The sequence below is a fragment of the Simochromis diagramma genome, unplaced genomic scaffold (genome assembly GCF_900408965.1).
Source record: "Simochromis diagramma unplaced genomic scaffold, fSimDia1.1 OVJJ01000618.1, whole genome shotgun sequence".
Lineage (NCBI taxonomy): Eukaryota > Metazoa > Chordata > Actinopteri > Cichliformes > Cichlidae > Simochromis > Simochromis diagramma.
The window spans coordinates 7,986,831-8,003,286 of NW_024387423.1; the positions used below are offsets into that span (position 1 = coordinate 7,986,831).

General features: G+C 38.4%; 1 protein-coding gene across 2 annotated transcripts; it reads left to right on the top strand.

The window, feature by feature from the left end:
• Positions 1-4,043: 4,043 nt before the first annotated feature.
• Positions 4,044-15,456, top strand: LOC120722365. 2 transcript variants are annotated; one of them, XM_040013360.1, is made up of 6 exons: positions 4,044-4,372; positions 4,667-4,690; positions 5,364-5,670; positions 6,078-6,226; positions 6,404-6,559; positions 14,924-15,456. In XM_040013360.1, the coding sequence occupies exons 1-6, from the start codon at positions 4,339-4,341 to the stop codon at positions 15,109-15,111; spliced, it is 858 nt and encodes a 285-aa protein (XP_039869294.1). In that variant the 5' UTR covers positions 4,044-4,338; the 3' UTR covers positions 15,112-15,456. The 2 variants fall into 2 exon arrangements, with proteins under 2 accessions (XP_039869294.1, XP_039869295.1); XM_040013361.1 differs by lacking the exons at positions 4,044-4,372; positions 4,667-4,690; positions 5,364-5,670; positions 6,078-6,226; positions 6,404-6,559 and adding exons at positions 11,510-11,774; positions 12,069-12,092; positions 12,768-13,074; positions 13,481-13,629 and having other exon boundaries at positions 14,768-15,451.
• The last annotated feature ends 1,000 nt before the right edge of the window (positions 15,457-16,456 follow it).

A 16,456-nucleotide genomic window follows, 5' to 3' on the forward strand; every position in this document is an offset into this window, starting at 1 on the left:
CTTATTGTTTGTACTAATAACATATAGGTATATAGAGAATGATATATGGTGATTTTGAATATCTTGTTACTTTAGACCTCTGAACTTTCCTTCAAGGCCAACCAAGGTCAGACTTTCATAAAATGTTGTTTAAAAACAAAAACAAATCTTAAATTGATCCTGCTTTTGTTTGTACTGAAAACATTTAGGGAATGATAAAGGTATATGGGGATTCTAAATATCACATCATAGTTTGCATCCAAATATCATGTAACATTTGACCTCACTTTTACACGTCACTTCTGCCTGTCTCTGAGGCTGACCCCAGAATGCATTTAAATGCATTATATCCTACATAAAGTTTGTGTAATCATAGTAAACATCTGTCATTTTACTGCACTACAAACTTCTTAAAGTACTTTTAAACTTAACAAAGCCAAGATTGTTTTGGTTCCAATTGCACACATCCATACGTGTGCAATAACACTAATGTGCAATAATCTTTTCTGGCATCGTTGTATTTTTACTCAGTTGTATATAGTATTTGTATTTGTATTTGTATTCTATTTTTATCTTATTGTATATTTACTTTATTTTATTCTACTGTATATAGTATTTTATTCTATTCTGTACAGTTGTGTACTGTATTTATTCTTATTGTATTCAAATTTTTGCCTCATAACTTTTGCACTGTCCACTTCCTGCTGTGACAAAACAAATTTCCCACGTGTGGGACTAATAAAGGTTATCTTATCTTATCTTATCTTAATTATACATATCAGTAAAATAGTTAGCATCATGTGGAGATATAACAATTTAATTAACCCAGGACCTTGAAAAGTGTAGAGCGTTAAACATTTATGAAAGCTCTTACTAAATCAGGCACTGTGACCACTGCTGCAGTGCAAAATGAACAACTCTGATAGGACGATGAGGATTTGTAGTTATGTTCCTGCTCGTGCAGGATCAGTGAGTCTGTTTAAAATCAAGCAGCTGACGTGATAATGGAACAGCAGCATATCTACAGGAGGACAGAAGTCTGAGATCTGCATCCAGCTTTGGAGAGGTAAGACACTCTGTTGATGGGATACAAATGTTTATAATTCCCTTTTCTGTTTAGTCTTTCTGTATTGTGCTGGACAAATCCACTTTTCTTCAGGTATATTTCAAATAAAAGCTAATCTTTTGCTGTAATCAGATAAATCACAATTTGATATTAATTATGCTTTTAAAGCATGCAAGCTTTTTCTGACTTGTTCTACCTTCAATCATTTCAAGTGACACAACAGAAGCTAACAGAAAGAATAAGGCGGGTAGTGGGATTACATCAGACAACAGAACAGATGAGAAGAAAGAAAAGAGTGAAACAATAATATAGAGGTAATTGTGTGTCAAGGGCATTGAAAGGCAGCAAGAAAATAACGGCAAGAAGTAACAGATGAAATATTATTAGAAACATACAGCAGATAAAATAAAAACTGAACACATCCCCAATTTTTTAAGTAAATATATTTCTAAAGGTGCTATTGGCACGAAATTCTCATCAGATGTCGAGAACAACCAATCCAATTCATACATGCAAAGAAATCAAACCATAAATACCCATAAATGAAGCTCTGTGTAATAATGGGAAATTACATAACTGCCTCCTTTATTCTACTTGTCTGCTGCTGAGTGTGACCAGAAGTTTGTAAAAGATTATGAAGGGGCTGAAGAGTCTTTCTTTTTATTTAGACATTAAAACAGTAATTCTTTATATCATCATTTAATTGACAATAAAAAAGAGGAATCACAAATAAATATTTCTGAAAGTATTAATCCATTGATGAATGATAAAAAAGAAAAAAGGCTTAAAAAACGTGTTTTAACAGCAGTAATGGCAAAGATGTAATTTCTTAAAGAAGTTGCTAGTTTTATCCATATTTTCTCATTATTATTCCGATTTGTGTCAAAAAAAGTTTATTAGATTTACAAATTATTAGATTTATTAGATTTACAAATTTCTTTGCAGATTGGAAAGTTAGAACAACACAGTAACACAGTTACTAATGTGGCAGACGTGTGGTCTTTGGCCTGCTGCAGAGGAGGGGTGACGCCGTGAGCTCACAGGGCAGCGTGGAGGCGGGGAAGAGCAGGTGTGCTGAACTGGACTGATGAATGGAAATTTATGTCTTGAAGTGAGATGGAGCAGAGGGAAAGAGACAGCTTCAGAGAAGTGACAGTTGCACTGCTATCGATAAAGCTGAAGAGTGAATCCTTCGGTCCTGTGTCGCGACTAAATAACATAACAAGAAAGGAGCATTAAAAATGTTAAAAATTAATTTTGAATAAGGAGTGGCAATAACTGAGCTAATAGGCAGTATAACACAGAGCACTCACTGTAAAACAAGATGAACAGCTGATTGTCTGTGGTTTAAAATTGACCTCATAGCTGACAACAAAAGAATAAGAACACATTTTTAAAATGATTGTAAAAGTAGAACAGAGTTTATCATCTTATCTGCATCTGCCTCTGATCAATAACCTGCAGCCCCTGCTTGCACACTGCTCCACCACAGTCCACAGTGCTTCACCTCCTCAGCTCTCCTCGGTCTCTGCTCTGGATTTCACTCTATATTTGCTCAGAGTAGTTCTCCACACTCTAGAGTCTGCGCTCAGTTCAGCTACGGTTACCCAAAATTCAGAATTTGATGAATAAATCTATTCTAGTAAACGTCATAAAATATGAGATGATGGATTTTAATTTAACAGAGTAAAATTCCACATGGAAATACCAAAGGGTTCAAACAAAAAACTCCTATAACAAAATCTTTTTAAAAATCCAATTTAAACCGAGAAATAAGTGAAGTGATCAAAAACTCAAATTTGGAATCCAGATTTTTTTAAGTGATATGTAAGATAGTACGGAGCCCCCCAGGGGACATGGGAGAAAAAAAAAATTACGGAGGAAAAAAAAAAATTAGGGAGGAAAAAAAAGAAATTAGGGAGAAAAAAAAAATTAAGACGGACTTTTGCGAGATCTCGCAAAAGTATTGCGAGCGCTCGCAAAAGTATTGCGAGATCTCGCAAAAGTATTGCGAGCGCTCGCAAAACTCCAACAATGGCGGCAGCTACTTAGTTGTAATATTACTCTTTCTGGGTCACAAAATACACTTTTAAGATATTTTGAGGCGTGAATGTAGTTGTGTAAACGTCAGATACCTGCTCGGTTTACAAGACATCACATATTTGCAAAAGTGTTTGGAGATCTGACACCCACTAGCTCGAAGCTAACGGGAGGTCGAGACCTACTACAGCCGGGAGGAACACCGCTTTCCCGGCACATCGTGCCTCGACCTCCCGGTCGGCTTCGAGCTGGCGGCCTCCGAAGAATGCGGCTAAAACTTTTGCGAGATCTCGCAATACTTTTGCGAGCGCTCGCAATACTTATTGCGAGATCTCGCAATACTTTTGCGAGCGCTCGCAATACTTTTGCGAGATCTCGCAAAAGTCCGTCTTAATTTTTTTTTTCCTCCCTAATTTTTTTTTTTCCTCCCTAATTTTTTTTTTTTCCTCCCTAATTTTTTTTTCTCCCATGTCCCCTGGGGGGCTCCGTAAGATAGTGATTCATCGTGACGAGATTGTTATTACTGTTATATCAAGTGTGCATGGGGGAAATTACTTAACCACCTGTTGAAGGCAACATGCTAATATAATGCTAGCAAGCTCATTACAATGACGGCTGTCAGTCCAGTCATTCCTTATTTAGCAATGTACTTGTTCTTCACCTCCTACTCAGCTGCATTATTTACCCACCTAGTTTCAAAATAAATGTAACTTTCTGTACTTAGAAAGCTTTCCTCCTGGCAGCAGTGAGAGGTGAGAAAATCTCTACAAGATGCACATAGATGTCACTGAACGTACGTCACTTTCAGGAATTTAAATAAAACTGAATTTGAATATGAATCACAAGCCTCCTTTTTTTCTTTCAAGTACACCAAATATCTCTGAATATCTTTTTATTTAGTCAGCCTCGACTGGTAAAGTTAATTTCCTGGTATGCTAAAGTATTTGCATGTGCTGCTGCTTGGATGCATGCACAATGTAGGTTAAACAAGGTGATCATAAGAATCATGATAAGTCCAGAGATGCAAATCAGATGTAAAAGTCTGGGAATGCTTTGCCTAACAGCCTCACTCTGAGTGTTAACAAAAGAAATTTATATTTTCATGTTGGCATCTATGTAGTACAAATCCAGCTCTGACTCAGAGAGGGGATCATATCAACATCAGTGTGTCTACAGAAAACTCCAGAGTGAGGGTAGAAGTCTTTTCTTTCTCTTATTAGAGGACACATTTGTGCAAAGAGTCTAAAGTAAAGATGCTGTGGAGTCTGTTGTTCATCACTTTGATTGGTAAGTGGATCATTTGATGTTCCTGCCTGGCACAGTGATGTTTCAATGATCGTTATAAAGAATGAAAAAGATCAAATATAACAGTTCAGTTTTACTGTGAGTTGATCCAAACTGCTCGATAAAGCAAAAGTCGTTTCATTTGGTTTAAAGAGGATTTGACTTTAGTAAAGCCAGTTTCATTTCTGAGTGTTGAAGGATGGTTTACATTCTGTGCTTTCTGCTGTATTACCAAACAACAATATCAGAGCTGGCAGTAATTCACTCATTCTTACATCGTTCTCTGAAACTTCACAGGAAGATCAACTCAACAGGATCCAGGTAAGAGTGCATTTCTAATCAGTTTCTTCAGGTTATATCAAAAGTATGATGGTGCTTCTGGTGTGAATATACTTATTTGTAAAGTATTTAATTTTATGCCTTTTAAATTATTTTTATATATTTTTTTTCTGCCTTTATTTATTTGTGCATCACAGTAGACGCCATATCTGTGGGAACATGTTCCATGTGGGGATTTTTTTTTTTGGACTGAAGCAATATTACAAATATCTGTATAAATGTATGTTATAAATGTAAATTCATATTGAATTATGTTCTGTGATACGTTATCACTGTGATTTAGAAATAAATGCTTTGAGAAACATGCAGTCTTTGATGTGTGGGTGGGAGTGTAATATATTACAGGGTCATCCTTCAGGATGTTTTGAGAGTCCAATTATTCATATCATTAATTTTGATGACTTCTTTTTCACCAACTGCGTGAGTGTGTGTGTGTGTGTGTGTGTGTGTGTGTGTGTGTGTGTGTGTGTGTGTGTGTGTGTGCACACTAAATATGTTTGCCTCAAAAGATTTAGTCAGATCATGAAGTCATAATTCAGATTCATTATTTAGGAGTGAAAAGGAGATTTTGATAAAGAAACACTAGAACTCCTGGTCTGAAGTATTATTACCACTGACATCGTTTTTTTGTTTTTTTTGAAAACTTAACTTTCAGTTACATCATCAGGATGTAGTCCAGGATGGGAAACTATCAAACTGGATGACAAAGTGGCATTTCAGTCTTCAGTCTACACAGATTATTATGGTGTCAACTACTCTGCTGACAGAGCTTTGGATGGAAATTATTTGACAGGTTCCTTCACTGAATATGAAACCATCAGCTGGTGGACAGTTGACTTATTGGGTCTATATGAAATTTCCTGCATCAGCATTTACAACATGGATCATTTCAAAGTTGATCTAAGAGGCGCTCGCATCCTCATCGGGAACTCATCTGAGAGAAATGCTGCTGACACCACTGAGTAATACCTTCATCTTACTTTGAATCATTCTGTTCTCAGTCAGGCTCCAGCATGTCCAATGTTTTTAGATAATTTTATGAACATTTAAGTGCATTTAAATCCAGTAATACAGTAACACAGATAACCCTGTATCAGTTCTATCAGATGAAATAGGAGGTCTAATATGGTGTGATGTGGTTTGTAGTAATAATCAAGTATATGTGAAGAATATAAAAATCTTTATTTATTCTCATTTTCCTTTGTTGTTTATTTGTAGGTGTTTTCCTTCTTTCTAAAATGTTCTCAGACAGCAGCTCACATTTATTATCCAGCTGTTCGACTGTCTCCACTGTTTACGGCATGATTTAATCAAACAGAGCCAGAAACTCTTTCTGTACATCTGTCCAACCTTCTGTCTTTGTTTACAGGTGTGCAACAATCAACACAACTACTAATGGAGAAAATAAAACATTTAACTGTGAAAATGGACCAAAGTGGGGGCGTTATGTAACTGTGTACAAAGACACATCTTGGGGTTTAATTCTGTGTGAGGTGACGATGAAAGGCAGAAAAAGAGGTACAATAAAACATTCTTACCCACTGAGTTAACTGGTCAGTCAGTAGAGTCAATATAAATGTGTAAATGTTGACAGTAAGAATTATGCGCTTGGATTAACGCAGCATGTTAGACACTCAGAAACACTGTTTGGTTTGATGCTTCTAAGTTTCATGTTTTTGATGTTTTTCCTTTTAGAGCCCTTTAAACTGATTAAAGAGAAGAAGACATGGGCAGACGCCCGGTACCACTGCAGAGAGGAACACATGGATCTGGTTTCCATCCTTGATAACGAGACCCAGGTCTGGGTTGGGTTGGAGGCTCAGAAGGCTGACACTCCCTTTGTCTGGCTGGGTCTTCAATACATCTGTGGCTTCGGCTTCTGGATCTGGGTCAACGATCAGTGTGTATTTTTTGATCAGTGGGCTCCAGATGAGACAAGAACAGCAGTCTGCGGCATGAACGCTGCCATGAATACAAGTGGGAACCATTTGTGGTACAAGAAGTCTGTTTATGATAAATATAATTTCATCTGTGCAGTGTAAGAAGATCCATGGGTTGGTTTTGTTTATTCAGTTAGACAGGTGTCAGTAGTCAAGTCAAGTCAAGTCAAGTTTATTTATAAAGCACATTTAAAAACAACCAAGACTGACCAAAGTGCTGTACAATAAAATACAAATATAAAATACAATAAAACACAAGTACATAAAACACCTCACTGATAAAACAATAAGTTAATACAGTAAGTTAAACCTTGCTAAAAGCCAATGAGAAGAGGTGAGTTTTAAGAGCAGTTTTAAAAGTTCCTAGGCGTGTGGAGAATCTGATGTGAGGAGGTAAACTGTTCCACAGTCTGGGTGCAGCCACAGCAAAAGCCCTCTCTCCCCTAGTCTTTAATCTGTACCTGGGAACATCTAAAAGCATCAGGTTTGCTGACCTCAAAGATCTCCTGGGGCGGTAGTGGCTTGTTGGGTTGTAGCAAACTTTCCTCTAATAAATCAAAGGTGATGGGTTCAAGCTCAGTGTAGCAGGAAGATAAACAGTGGAGAAATTAACCAAAACTTCTCTATTAACACTCAGAAACATGTTATTATTATAAATTACTTTTGATTGTATTTCATGATTGTTATGGCCCTAGCTGGGCCTCCTGATACTGCCCTTGTGTGGGCGTGGTGTTTTTCTCCGCCTCCTCCTCTTTTGCTCCACCCCTCTGTCTCTCTCTTGCTCTTCTCTCTCCCCAGGACACAGCTGCTGCTCATTGGACTCATTTACCACCTGGGCCCAGTCAGCAATCACCTCTCTGAGGTCATATAAGCTGGGGATGAGCTGTGAGCAGGGGGTGGGGTGTCTCTGCCTGGTGTGTAGGTAGCCTGCCTGGTGTGTAGGTAGCCTGCCTGGTGTGTAGGTAGCCTGCCTGGTGTGTAGGTAGCCTGCCTGGTGTGTAGGTAGCCTGCCTGGTGTGTAGGTAGCCTGCCTGGTGTGTAGGTAGCCTGCCTGAAGTGTGGAAGTGTGGAGTTGTGGAGTTGTGGAAGCAGTACAGCTGCTTAACGTGAGTAGTGTGGGCTTGTGGGCCTTGGCAGCAGTAAAGCCAGGTGCTGTTAGTGACAGGGTGAGCTTGTGGGCCCCTGGAAGTGCCTCCTCGTGGTGTGGAGTTTTTGTTTGGTTGTTGTGTTCTTTGTTGTTGCAACCTTTTTTCCCTTTTTCGGCATGTTATTGGTAATACGGCGTTGCCGACTCCTTATGTTATGATTGTCTATAATAAAGACTATGTTATTTACTAAGAACACCTGTCTGTTTTCCTTTCATTCTGTTCTGGACTCATTTGTTACTGGTCCCCTCACTCGCATGCCTAGACCCCTTCGGGGGGGACGTAACAATGATACATTGATATGATGATTATATGACACTTAAAAAATTAAGCATTCAGTGTTTTCTATAATTTTGAATTGACATGTATATATTATTTCCTTTAGTTGTAAATGGATCGTTGGCTTTTGAATTGTTTTACTGACGTCTGTAATGTTTAAACCTGAACAAATAAAACATAAACTGGAAAACAAATGTTTGTCAATTCAGTTTATTTTTATTGGGATGTTTGTCAAGTTTACAGACATTCAGTGACTGTGTTTGTGTTTCAGATTGTCTCCTTTAAATTCACTAAATAACTTCATATATAATTTTTACACTGTAAAATGCATGTTCCAGTTAAAATGGTCATTTGTAAAAAAAAGTGGTTTTTAATGTTTTCAAATGGGAAGGAGTGAAAAGAAAACTCTTTCCCCCCAATAATAATAATACTTCAGACCGGGTCTGAAGTATTATCGTTACTGACATTGCCTCTCTCTTTTTTTTTTTTTTTTTTGTTAAACCTTTTTTTTACTTTCAGTTACATCATCAGGATGTAGTCCAGGCTGGGAAACTACCAAACTGGACGACAAATTGGCATTTCAGTCTTCAGTCTACACAGATCAGTATGGTGTCCCTTACACTGCTGACAGAGCTTTGGATGGAAATTATTTGACAGGTTTCCACACTTTAGAGCAGCCCATCAGCTGGTGGACAATTTCCTGAATCACCATTTACAACATAATCCAATAGCATATTGCGGTCGGCCTGGAAAAGCTGCCAGCCGTAGATCTGGAAGGCTGAGTTCGGCATGTTGTCTTTTAGCCATGTTTCTGTGAGACACATCAGAAACAGCTTCATTCCAGAAGCTAAAGTGTTCTTTACACCTATATTTATACCCACACTCCACACCCATACTCCATACTGGTACTCAGGTTGTAGCACTGTAGTTATAGCATTATTTATTGTATTGTCCTATTACTTGTCATTTCTGTTTGTAAAAAACAAAACTATTTATTATAACATTAAGGAAAAATTCTGTTTCTCCGTTATTTTTGTTTCTTTTCACTCTGGACCGTGTGTACATAATTTCGTTCCACCTCATGTTAGCATGTGATGCGAATGACAAATAAAGCTCCTTGAATCCTTGAGACATTCAGTGACTGTGTTTGCGTTTCAGATTGTCTCCTTTAAATTCACTAAATAACTTCATATATATAGTTTTTACACTGTAAAATGTGTGTTTCAGTTAAAATGGTCATTTGCACAAAAGTGTCTTTTTAATGTTTTCAAAGGGAGCCAGTTCAGTAACGACCACCACCCGATGCCCCTTTTATTCAATCCATGAATTTGAACCAGTGATAACTATTCTGAATGTGTCTGTATGAGCAGTGAAATTACGGCATTTAAAGGGTTTTAATAATATAGCCTTCATTAAAGCCACAAAAACAACTGAGATCAGGTTCCACACCCATGACTGTATTTTGAACTGATGTAACACTGATTTCATCAAAAAAGGACCAGAACTTCCTGATATCTTTCAAAAGACAATCTGTGTTTTGTGCAGGATTTCCAACAGGTAAGCTGTGCAATAGTGAGCAACTGAGTGTGTTAGGGAAAATATTCTAAAACACTTCTTCAGTAAAGACTCAGAGAAGAGAAACACACAGAGTTCTTGCTAGCAAGGGCAGCTCCCTACTGAGAGACTCCGGTGAGGAACTGCCCTGGTCTTTATTTTATACTCCATTGAACGTGTGTGTGTGTGTGTGTGTGTGTGTGTGTGTGTGTGTGTGTGTGTGTGTGTGTGTGTGTGTGTGTGTGTGTTACTGCTGATCAAAGGGTCAAACATCCTTGGTCAGGAAGAGGGTAGCCTCCCCCTCACCCTAGATGGTTCACCCTAGATAACACAGTGAGGAAGTCAAGCAGTTAAAGCACTTAGACTAGAACAGACGTAACTACGTTAATCCTGCCGTAAAACAATAAGACAAGGTATAAGGTCTCATGCTCCCAGGACGTGGGGGTGCATCCTAGTGTGGAATACACACCAAGCCTTTGCAGCCTGTTAAAGATCACACACAATTGATTATATGCCTCTAAGTATACATGGTTGAATATTTCCTAATACAAATAACTACATGCAGTATTCTACCATATACAAACTTATATCACTAAAAGATTATACTGACTACTAAATACAATTTTCTATTGACAGAGTGTAAAATCTTTACTTTCTTGAAAATCGTTTTTTGCAGTGTATGTAACTGAACTGATTTCTTTTGACACACATCTTTTTACTGACAGTCTGTCACCTAACCAGCCTCCTGCCGCTCAAGTCAGCTTCAGTCTGAAACTGCTTTTCATTAATCATATTTTTTAAGGTCTTGTTTCCCTTTGACAGCTTTGAATCAGCAGATGAGCAGGAGAGTGAGGGACAGCAGGAGGAGACCGTGAAGCTCAGCGAGGACTGAGTCTGGCTCAATGTTTGCACTTTTCAGGACAAGGTACAGCGTGTGACTGTAACCTCTGTATTTACATCAGTATGTCACATGCAAACAGTAAATCAAAACATGAACCACAGGGACACAGTGTTTCCTTTTCACTCTGTTTTATAAACCACTAGTGCATTAGAAGTAATTATTAACCCCTCAAGCATGCACGCCTAACCCTAAATGCGATCTCCTCCCTTTTGCCCCCGTATCTGGGGGTGTTGGTGCTTCAGAGGTTAAACTCTCTCCTGTAGTTTAACCTCTGGACCAGCTTCTGGTATTCGTTATTCCTGATGCTGCTATTACTCGGTATAGTGGCTTGTCCATCACTAGTATGTCTGATGGTTTGCTATCACCAGTTTGTCCGTCTGTATCTGGAAGTCCCACAGGATCTTAGTCCGGTCATTCTTGACCACCCTTGGCGGTGTCTCCCATATTGACTTTGGGACTTCCAGGCCCGGCTTCTGAACCAATGCACCGATGCCCGAGGGCATCAACCACCGGTATGGAGTGTGGTGAGATCGGCCCCCACACCTGGGGGTAGCCTGACATAGACTTAGAGAAACAGGCTCACACAGACACAAACATGCATTCCTGCCCTCATGCACACATTTACAAATACTCAGCAGTGTGTGAAGCACTTTGCTATAAATAATTTCTGCATGAAACATGAAATCCAGACTAAATGCAGATGCAGAGCAGAAAGTAGACACAATGATGGACTTGTGAAGGTTTTTTCCCGGCAGCTTATTAATGAATGACCGATTGTTAATAATGTCTCTGTTTTCCTTTAAAGTAGACCAAATGTCCACCTGTTGAAATGTCACTGAATACCTTTTATTCACACAGCCTCCACTGGTGAAGTAAATTTCCTGATATGCTAAGTATCAAGTATTTGCATGTACTTGGATGCACACAGAATGTAGGTTGAACATGGTGATCATAACAGTCGTGGTATGTTCACATCTGCAAATCAGATGCTTTGCCTACTGAACATAACAGCCTCACTCTGAGTGTAAACAGGAGAAATAAATATTTTCATGTTTTCTGCTATGAGGGAAGTGACAGAAGTACAAATCCAGCTCTGACTCAGAGAGGGGATCATATCAACATCAGTGTGTCTACAGAAAACTCCAGAGTGAGGGTAGACGTCTTTTCTTTCTCTTATTATAGGACACATTTGTGCAAAGAGTCTAAAGTGAAGATGCTGTGGAGTCTGTTGTTCATCACTTTGATTGGTAAGTGGATCATTTGATGTTCCTGCCTGGCACAGTGATGTTTCAATGATCGTTATAAAGAATGAAAAAGATCAAATATAACAGTTCAGTTTTACTGTGAGTTGATCCAAACTGCTCGATAAAGCAAAAGTCGTTTCATTTGGTTTAAAGAGGATTTGACTTTAGTAAAGCCAGTTTCATTTCTGAGTGTTGAAGGATGGTTTACATTCTGTGCTTTCTGCTGTATTACCAAACAACAATATCAGAGCTGGCAGTAATTCACTCATTCTTACATCGTTCTCTGAAACTTCACAGGAAGATCAACTCAACAGGATCCAGGTAAGAGTGCATTTCTAATCATTTTCTTCAGGTTATATCAAAAAGTATGATGGTGCTTCTGTTCTGAATATACTTATTTGTAAAGTATTTAATTTTATGCCTTTTAAATTATTTTTATATTTTATTTTTCAATTCATTTATTTATTTATTGCATCACAGTAGACGTCATATCTGTGGGAATGTTTCATGTGGGGATTTTCTGTTGGACTGAAGCAATTTTACAAATATCTGTATAAATATATGTTATAAATGTAAATTTATATTGAATTATGTTCTATGATATGTGATCAACGTGATTTAGAAATAAGTGCTTTGATAAACGTGCAGTCTTTGATATGTTTTGAGAGTCAAATTATTCATTTCATTAATTCTGATGAATTTTTATTCAGTAACTGCAAAACTATTCAACATTTATAATGTAGTGAGGCTGCTTGGAAATAACCTGTGTGTGTGTGTGTGTGTGTGTGTGTGTGTGTGTGTGTGTGTGTGTGTGTGTGTGTGTGTGTGTGTGTGTGTTAAATATGTTTGCCACAAAAGATTTAGTCAGATCATGAAGTCATAATTCAGATTCATTATTTAGGAGTGAAAAGAAGATTTTGATAAAGAAACAGCAAAAGCCTTAATCTGAAGTGTTAGTACCACGTACATCATCTTTTTTGAAAACTTTACTTTCTGTTACATCATCAGGATGTAGTCCAGGATGGGAAACTATCAAACTGGATGACAAAGTGGCATTTCAGTCTTCAGTCTACACAGATTATTATGGTGTCAACTACTCTGCTGACAGAGCTTTGGACGGAAATTATTCAGCATGTTCTAACACTGTAGAACAGCCCATCAGCTGGTGGACAGTTGACTTATTGGGTCTATATGAAATTTCCTGCATCACCATTTACAACAGAATTCAAGACAATGTTGATCTAAAAGACGCTCGCATCCTCATCGGGAACTCATCTGAGAGAAATGCTGCTGACACCACTGAGTAATACCTTCATCTTACTTTGAATCATTCTGTTCTCAGTCAGGCTCCAGCATGTCCAATGTTTTTAGATAATTTATGAACATTTAAGTGCATTTAAATCCAGTAATACAGTAACACAGATAAACCTGTATCAGTTCTATCAGATGAAATAGGAGGTCTAATATGGTGTGATGTGGTTTGTAGTAATAATCAAGTATATGTGAAGAATATAAAAATCTTTATTTATTCTCATTTTCCTTTGTTGTTTATTTGTAGGTGTTTTCCTTCTTTCTAAAATGTTCTCAGACAGCAGCTCACATTTATTATCCAGCTGTTCGACTGTCTCCACTGTTTACAGCATGATTTAATCAAACAGAGCCAGAAACTCTTTCTGTACATCTGTCCAACCTTTTGTCTTTGTTTACAGGTGTGCAACAATCAACACAACTACTAATGGAGAAAATAAAACATTTAACTGTGAAAATGGACCAAAGTGGGGGCGTTATGTAACTGTGTACAAAAACACATCTGGGCTTGTGATTCTGTGTGAGGTGACGATGAAAGGCACAAAAAAAGGTACAATAAAACATTCTTACCCACTAAGTTAACTGGTCAGTCAGTAGAGTCGATATAAATGTGTAAATTGATTGATAATACTTTATTCATCCCGAGGGAAATTGGGTTAAGGCTGCCGACCTTTGCCAGCGCCATCTTACCCTCCCGACCATACATACATTACACAGCATCACATGGGGAAGTCAGGTCAGAGAGATATAACAATGGAAAATGCACAACACGAGGAAAGATGAGGAGAAAAAAGAACTCCCCCCAGGCTGAGCTCCAACAGCGAGATCAGTTTGAGAACAGAAAAAAACACCTCAGCACATGAAGGATCACATCTCACAACATAGAAGACATAAGCTTCGAAGGCGTTTGGAGGGGGGGGGTGAGTGCAGGTCTGTGTCAGTGTACATGCGTGTGTGTGTGTGTGTGTGTGTGTGTGTGTGTGTTTTCTGTCTTCAGCCGAGAGAAAGTGTCCCTTCACCCGGTTAAGCAAAAGTCAACAATCTTCGATCAACGTGGATGGCCTTGAAGGAGGGACAAAGAGTTTTGACAACAATCCTGTTATCATGGAAGAATTTTTGTTGTTCCAGTCAGCTTCGACCTTGGCAGGCCTTCAGCTGGCACCAATCCTCTCAATTCCTGTTGTTCTTCTCCAAGATGTTATCCATTTTGCGTTCAAAACACAATCTGAGTACTCACAGCCCTGCCCATTGTCTATCATGTCGGGCAGCCTTATGGGATTTTGAACAGCTGTAGCCGCTTCTTTTACCTCGATAAGCCAGGTCCAATCAGCCAGAACTCTGTTATCGTGGTTCCGAATTGGTAGATGTCATTCAATGTCCTCCATCGAGAGTGTCGCCAGACGCACGACGCAACCGACCATCGAGTATCCTGCAGCAAACGTCTCCGCAGGACAATCGGGCTCTCCCAAGCCCAGCAGGGTATCAATTCCATTACGGGACCAGTTGATCAAACGCATAATTCTTTAGGTTTTAGAGAACAAGACTGAGAAACTCTTTGAGGGTTAAAGAATAAGTGAGAATAAGTAAGAAGAATTATGTGCTTGAATCAACGCAGCATGTTAGACACTCAGAAACACTGTTTGGTTTGATGCTTCTAAGTTTCATGTTTTTGATGTTTTTCCTTTTAGAGCCCTTTAAACTGATTAAAGAGAAGAAGACATGGGCAGACGCCCTGTACCACTGCAGAGAGGAACACATGGATCTGGTTTCCATCCTTGATAACAAGACCCAGGTCTGGGTTGAGTTGGAGGCTCAGAAGGCTGACACTCCCTTTGTCTGGCTGGGTCTTCACTACAGCTGCACCCTGGACCTCTGGTTCTGGGCCGATGATCATTGTGTAGGTTTTGATCAGTGGGCTGACAAGACAAGAACAGCAGACTGTAGCATAAGTGGTGCCATGAGTACAAGTGGGAACCATTTGTGGTACAAGAAGTCTATTTATGATAAATATAATTTCATCTGTGCAGTGTAAGAAGATCCATGGGTTGGTTTTGTTTATTCAGTTAGACAGGTGTCAGTAGTGGCTTGTTGGGTTGTAGCAAACTTTCCTCTAATAAATCAAAGGTGATGGGTTCAGGCTCAGTGTAGCAGGAAGATAAACAGTAGAGAAATTAAGAAAAAATAATCATTCTGTGGTATAATAACGCAATTTTATATTTTGTTTGTAATCTAATTAAATGCAGTTTATAAATAGAAATTAATCTTAATTTGCTTTTGTTCTCTTGAAGGTAATTTTTTGGGAGTTATTGGTTTGCTCATGTATGTCTCATGAAAACTTGCTGTGAAAAAAATAAAATAAAAAAAACTCACAGAAATGTTTATCAATCTAGAATTTGTATAATTTTTATCTGAATTGCATCTAACCTCCTAAGACCCAAACTCTTTGATGACATCCTTTTTTAATTTCTCTTTGCTGTTTGGGTTTATTGGGACCTGATGAATGTAAAAACAAAGAATTACCTGATTTTTTTTTTTTTTTTACCTGATTTTTGTTTCTGATAAAATGAGAGCCACATATGAGGACATTAGTTTTAACTTTCGATAGAAAAGTGGCAGTATAATGTCCTCGTAAGTGGATATCAGGCCCTTGTAGAGCAATATTAAGTATTTTGGTCTAGACAACCCAAAATATGATGCCAGGTCCTAGGAGGTTAATGAACATGTTATCAGTTTGAATTTGAAGGAGAGGTCAGAGGTCAAATATGATACTTCAAATTTTTCTACGGTACTTTCTGCACAGAAGCAAGTGTCTCTTATCTAAACACTTCCTCAAATAGTATCCGGCTTAAGCTCAGCTAGTATTTTCATTCTTGACAAACCTATACAGCTGATGCAAACTAAAAATGACGCAAAAAAGTCTTCATTCATGACCAGCGGTTTACAGCAGCTGCCTGCAGTGGATCGCTGACAACAACCTGACCATTAGACAAGATGTAGTGGAGGGGATGGCCCAATGCTGCACCAGACTGGGACAGAGAGACAGAGCGCTGGAGTTGGCCCAGTTACTGGTAATTCTTTACCTGACTGGGTTTTCCATGAGGAACAGTCAGAGTGAATACTGTCAGCTATCATGTGACCATCCTGTGACTTTTTATCAGCTTTTTAAAATGATCTGCATCCAATATACTTATGACACCTAACAGCAAATGACACGACACGAAAGACACACACAACAGCCAGTCAAAACGAATTATTCAAAATCTCCTGATAAATAGAATTATGTTACAGAAATATTATGAATATGTTTGTTTGTTTTTGCCATATTTAAACCTTACAGGATCTTTTTCATCTGAGATCTGTGTGAATCAACATGATGA

Coding starts and splice junctions, on each gene's coding strand:
- LOC120722365 (XM_040013360.1), top strand. CDS start 4,339: ATGCTGTGGAGTCTGTTGTTCATCACTTTGATTG. Junction 4,373..4,666: donor GTTGTTCATCACTTTGATTG/GTAAGTGGATCA, acceptor GAAACTTCACAG/GAAGATCAACTCAACAGGAT. Junction 6,227..6,403: donor GATGAAAGGCAGAAAAAGAG/GTACAATAAAAC, acceptor TTTTCCTTTTAG/AGCCCTTTAAACTGATTAAA.